This window comes from Cicer arietinum, chromosome 5 (assembly GCF_000331145.2).
Source record: "Cicer arietinum cultivar CDC Frontier isolate Library 1 chromosome 5, Cicar.CDCFrontier_v2.0, whole genome shotgun sequence".
Classification (NCBI taxonomy): domain Eukaryota; kingdom Viridiplantae; phylum Streptophyta; class Magnoliopsida; order Fabales; family Fabaceae; genus Cicer; species Cicer arietinum.
Window position 1 is genome coordinate 44,525,539 of NC_021164.2, and position 5,863 is coordinate 44,531,401.

The following is a 5,863-nucleotide window of genomic DNA, read 5'->3' on the forward strand; positions in this document are numbered from 1 at the left end:
AACTTTGTGTTCTAATAACATTACTCTTTTTTTATAAGATACATTTGAGTTATAATTTGATGAACAAAAATTGATGTTGTGATTCATAACATCAATTTTTATTGACGAAATTATAACTCAAATATCTATTATAAAAAAAAAAATTGGAGGAAATTGTTTATACAAAAATAACTCCTATAATTATAAACTAAACCAATAAATTTGACATTTATTGACTTGAGATATAATTTCACTTAATTTTAAAATAGATCATATAATACTCAAACCAAATTCTTATTGTATGACATCGACAATGTAAAGATATTTTACATTGTTAATTATTCATAACCGTCATATTAATAAAATAATTTGACTTTTATTATAATTACTTTTAAAGTCACACTTATGGATTATTGTGATATGCAGTGTAAAACTTTTTAGATTGACAAAACATAACAATTAAATTATAAAATTTTAGTGTTTGAAAAAAAAATAGATTTTTATAAATTAATTATAATTATAAATATTGTTAACCAAAATTTGATTTATTAGCTCTATCTTATAAGGTTACGAGTTTGATCGTCAATATTTTTATAAATTTACAATTTAAATTTTTTATATACAATACTATATTATATTATTTTCTTTTTATTCATTAAAATTTTAAAAATTTGGTCTCCTCAATATTTTCGTTCAAACTCCACCACTGATAATATATCTTGTGATTAATGATACTATATCTTGTGATTAATGATGCTTATATGAATATTTGTTACCATAATTAACATGATTGATATTCATATAAAGGCTTATATGCTTGTTGATAGCACTTTTCATTAAAATATGTACTCTGTTTATTACAAAACTTGAAATATTCACAATTTTTATGTAAAACGTGATTTAAAAATTATAAATTTTTTATGTAAACTTACGTTCTATTTAAAGATCGAATATATATAGTATCAAAAAATTCATAATACAGGCTATATATATATATAATTTGTTATATAAAGAAATGTGATGTGTTATGTGTAGGCTTTTAGTGTAAAATTTGTTATATAAAGATACAAAGAGTACGCAAATATCCTTTTTTAACTGCCAAAATGCGCGTTTGTATAAAAAAAACACAAAGAACAACCAAAATGAGCATGAGTGCCTTATTTGGACATTGTTCCAATTAGCAATTAACAGTTCATAATCATAACAAAATTGGCCCTTATTTGACTTGATCAAGACCCATCTAGCTTCAAATAAATACTTGATGAATTACATTAATTTTCATTGAAGCTAGGATCTTGAATCAATACTTATAAGAAAATACAAAGTTATATCATCAAGCAATATCCTAGATTCCTATAGAGTTCAAATTAAATACCCCATCATATATTTGACAAGAAAACTACCACCCTCTTCAAAAAGGCATTGAAAGGTGATTTAAACAAACATCTTGATTGAAGAATTGAAGGCTTGAATCTTTCTCTATTTTCCAAGGATTAGTCTCACCTATTAAATCATCAATGGAACGAAAGGGGGTAAGCCTAAATCTGTCTATATTGATCAATATTTGAAGGATGGAGTTATTCTTTTTCAGTTATATTATACCAGCTTATTTGATTATGTTTTGATTTTGAAGATTTTTAATATATTTTATAGAACAGTTTGTAAAATAATAATGTTTAAAATAAGTAGTATTTGTTTTATTTATTTTTTTTAATTTATAAACAAGTAAATAAGAAATTATTTATAAAATGTTGTATAAACAAGCTCTTTTTAAAATAAAAAAAAAACATAATTTAAAATTAAATAATTTTTTATAAAATAAATCAAACAATCCCTTAATAATTAGATTAAAAAACTCCCTGTAAATAATTTTTAATTTAGAAGGGGCTAATATATGACAAAATGGAAAAATAATAATTATTATTATTAACAGTTCAATGCATGTTGTAATTTATGTTTTTTTTGTCATGAAATTGAATATCTCATTCTCATTTAATAGTCTCTTGCAACTTAATTTTTTTTCATTTTACATTTCCATTACGGTGTCAATCTCATAATTAATTGTTGCTCTGAGATGATATATACATGAAGTTTTAGGAAATGAATCCTAAACATCTAACAAATTTTTTCATGATGCAGCAAGGTTCCTCACCATTTTCATCTCATCACCATATATATTGTCATTTATACTATATATTGCAGATAAATAGATTTCATTGTCCAATATCGATGGAACATGGGAAATATCCCATTAAACTTATCAGTAATGAACCTGTAAAAAAACTTAACATTAATTAATCAACTTCATTAAAAGGAATGCAAAATACACATTTTATAGGCCATCTAGTTATTCTTTAATTCTAGTTAACAAACTAAATGAGTTTTTTTTCTCCTTTGTCTTAATATTTGAGTCTTGGCCTTGTATTGGTTGATGTGTGTAAATTACGGGGGTATTAACCAATATAAGGCTAAGATGATTCAAAGATCCCTTTTTTTAAATACATCACGTCAAAATAATAAATACTAAGTGTGGAGAAAATAGATGTTTGAATTTGCATTCAAGCATATCAAAATAATTAGCATGAATTGAACATATAAGACTATTGAATAAAACTTTTATTGTCTATTAGTATCTAAATAACTACTAAAAATACATCAATAAAAATTAGACATATAATATTATTATTCTCTATTTTTATGGATAACTGGGAGACACACCATAATATAAAGATTTTTTTTTATTTATAAATATTAACAATAATTTAACTTTTTTATAATTAAATGTTGGAGTTTGAAACCTTCACCTTGTAATGGTTAATGTGCGTTGATCAAGGGGGTACTAACCAATACAAGTGAAGGGGTTTACACTCAAAATAAATTTTATATATATATATGCAATTTCATTTCATAAAATGATTAACAAATTAAATTATTAATTAACTAACATAAGATGTGTTATATGCAGCAAAAGCCTGTTACTAAGATGTCTGTGCCACAATTTGGAGGGTGGGAACATAAGCCTCATGGAGTTCCTACAGACTACTCCATGGTGTTCAACATGGCTCGTGAAAACAAGAAGAATCATAAAACAGACTTGACTGAAGTTAAGCGTCTTAGCGTTGGAAATGATCAAAGAGTTGCATCCAATACTCCAAATCATCACCATGGTCGTGGTCGTGGTCGTGGTCATGGTCACGGTCATGGTCCTAGTCATGGTCATAATTATGGTCATGGTCCTAGTCATGGTCCTAGTCATGGTTATGGTCCTGTTCCTAGCATAGTCACCCTCATCACGCTCATGCAGATCCTCCTATCACGGTGAGACATGTTATTAGTTGTTAGCATTTCAGTTATATATTAATTTCTTATTGCATGCTTGTGACTTTTCTTGTTGAGGTTTTGTGCATGATTGTGGCTTTTCTTGTTGAGGTTTTGATTTTCAATGATAACATAACATAATATAACCCTTTGAACAATTACTCCACCTAGCATTGGTCCATACCCCCTTATCAACGCACGTGGATCAATGTTAGGTGTAATATTGTCGAAGGCAATAATATAAAATAATAGATCTTACATTCAGTCAAAAAAAAAAAAAAATAGTATACCTTATTGTTATAATTTCATCATCAACAAAAAAGTAAATATTTAAATATTAAATTAACTCTGTAAATAGATTACTTTTTTTTAATCTTTGTAAAAAAAGATATAATTTTTGTCATTCAAAATATATAAAATAAAAAGAATTTGCCCTTAAATCGAAGGAAAAATAAATAAATAAATAAATAAATAGAAGTGTATAATAGGTACTTTAACTCAAAATAACGAATGAGTTACAAAAGTATCATAAAATTAGACAATGGTAAAGCATCCTAATAATTACTACACTAATATGAATGAATAACACATGAATGCTTCCCTTCATTGTTACTAATAAACCATCCCCAAATAACAATTTAAGTAAGAGCAAACAACCCAACACAACTCTTAACCACATCCTCAAACAAAATATTTCTTAATAACCAAATACACCCAAAAAAACCTAATATATAGTGGCTAACTTTATGCTAATATTTCCCAAAGCTACCATACCATAACTTTGTTGCAAGAAATGACCAACACAATCTTCCAATGATATCCCCACCAATACCAAATCAATCAAAAAAATTACATAAAACAACACAACAAAAACTTACAATCAATTAAAAGATGAGAAGTCAACCTACAATGAAGAAAATAAGATAGATCATTTGGCAATGACATGACCCCTATTTTCCCTATATCTTCCACCAAACTATCCTTTTGAAAAGATATAGAAAGCAAGTAAGGGAAACATACCTTAGCCAAATATTCATTCACAAAAATGATGTTGTTTCCATAAGTTTCTCCCAATACTCATAACAAAAATGTTACTCTTAAAAAAATATCCTTAGAATATATTTAACTACCCACAAGCTATCAAGATTTTCTTACAAAACAACAATATATCATTCACAAAATGAAAATTTGAAAAAGAAATTTCCTCATTTGCACTTAACTACACAACAAAACAAAGATAAATTGTTTGTTGCACAAGAGCTTCTAACCCTCATTGACTATTAAAAACAAAATTGAAAGAAAGAAAGTGTGTGTGAGAGAGATGAGAGGGAAAAGAAAGAGAAGGAAGGAGTATGAGAGACCAATACACTATTAATAGTTTATAACTCATATATGCTGTTTATGATTTTGCAGGGGAGAAGGAACATTTTGACATACATGAATTGCTTTAGTAGACCTTGATATGATAAGAATCAAACCACTCCATCATTTTAATATCTTAGTCTTGGACTTATTCTATTAAATGTACGAGGAGTATATGACTTTGTAATATTATCTACACATAAATAAAAGACAAGTTCGTTTGAAATTTCTTTACCTAACCAACAACAACTTTTATGATATGATATGTCATGTATATTAATTGTTCCTTACAATAATAATGAACTCTTTTATCTCATTTGTTACATTTCTAATGTTTTCTACACAAACTCTAATTAATAAATCACTTTATTCTTATATTAAATATAAAAAATGATAACTGTGAAAGGATTTTCTGTTCTTATAGTGTTCATCCTTATCAAATTGTAGATTTATCTCACTGGCTAGTTTCCTAATTTCTCTCGATGTTTTATGTCTCAAATATTCTCTTTCCATCTGTAAAAATACAAAATAATATCTTAAAATATCTTGATATTATATCACGATATTTTTTATATTATATTACAATATGTTAAAAGTTATTTTTTAGGAATAATTTATATTCATAAAGTATGTTCGAGTATTTCTTATTATTATTATTATTATTATTATTATTATTATTATTATTATTATTATTATTATTAGTTATTGATTATCTATTAATTTAAGATTGTGTCTACGGGTCTATATAAATAGAGATTAATATTAAGTCTTTTGTGTCAACTTAACATAATGTTATTATCAATACTATTCAAGTTTTTATTATTTTCTCTTTTCTTTTTATCTAAAATTTCACACCGTCAATAGAATCAAATGTCAAATTTTATTAATCCAAGAAAGTGTATTAAAAAGTATGTGTTAAAGAGTCTGTTGTATATATTATTTTATTTAACAATGAATGATTTTGTGTTTGTGTTTTGGATATTTGAACACCCTTCTGAAATATTAGAGCCCCCTTATTGTACCCTTAATCCATGTCTTTGGACTAATCTTTTCTTAACTATTACTTTGAACGTTTACTCATATGGTATAATATAAGTAGTAAATACTTCGGTTCGTTAATTGTTTAATCAGAGGTTATATTTGTAGTCAGTATGCTATGTTGGTAAGATTGCGAGTAAGATTGTGGGATCAAAATTGTGTGTTG

At 26.0% G+C, this 5,863-nt stretch overlaps 1 protein-coding gene across 1 annotated transcript; it reads left to right on the forward strand.

The window, feature by feature from the left end:
• Positions 1-1,308: 1,308 nt before the first annotated feature.
• Positions 1,309-4,885, forward strand: LOC101504573 (uncharacterized). Its single transcript, XM_004513179.4, has 3 exons — positions 1,309-1,511; positions 2,945-3,297; positions 4,711-4,885. The coding sequence occupies exons 1-3, from the start codon at positions 1,497-1,499 to the stop codon at positions 4,727-4,729; spliced, it is 387 nt and encodes a 128-aa protein (XP_004513236.1). The 5' UTR covers positions 1,309-1,496; the 3' UTR covers positions 4,730-4,885.
• Positions 4,886-5,863: the final 978 nt, after the last annotated feature.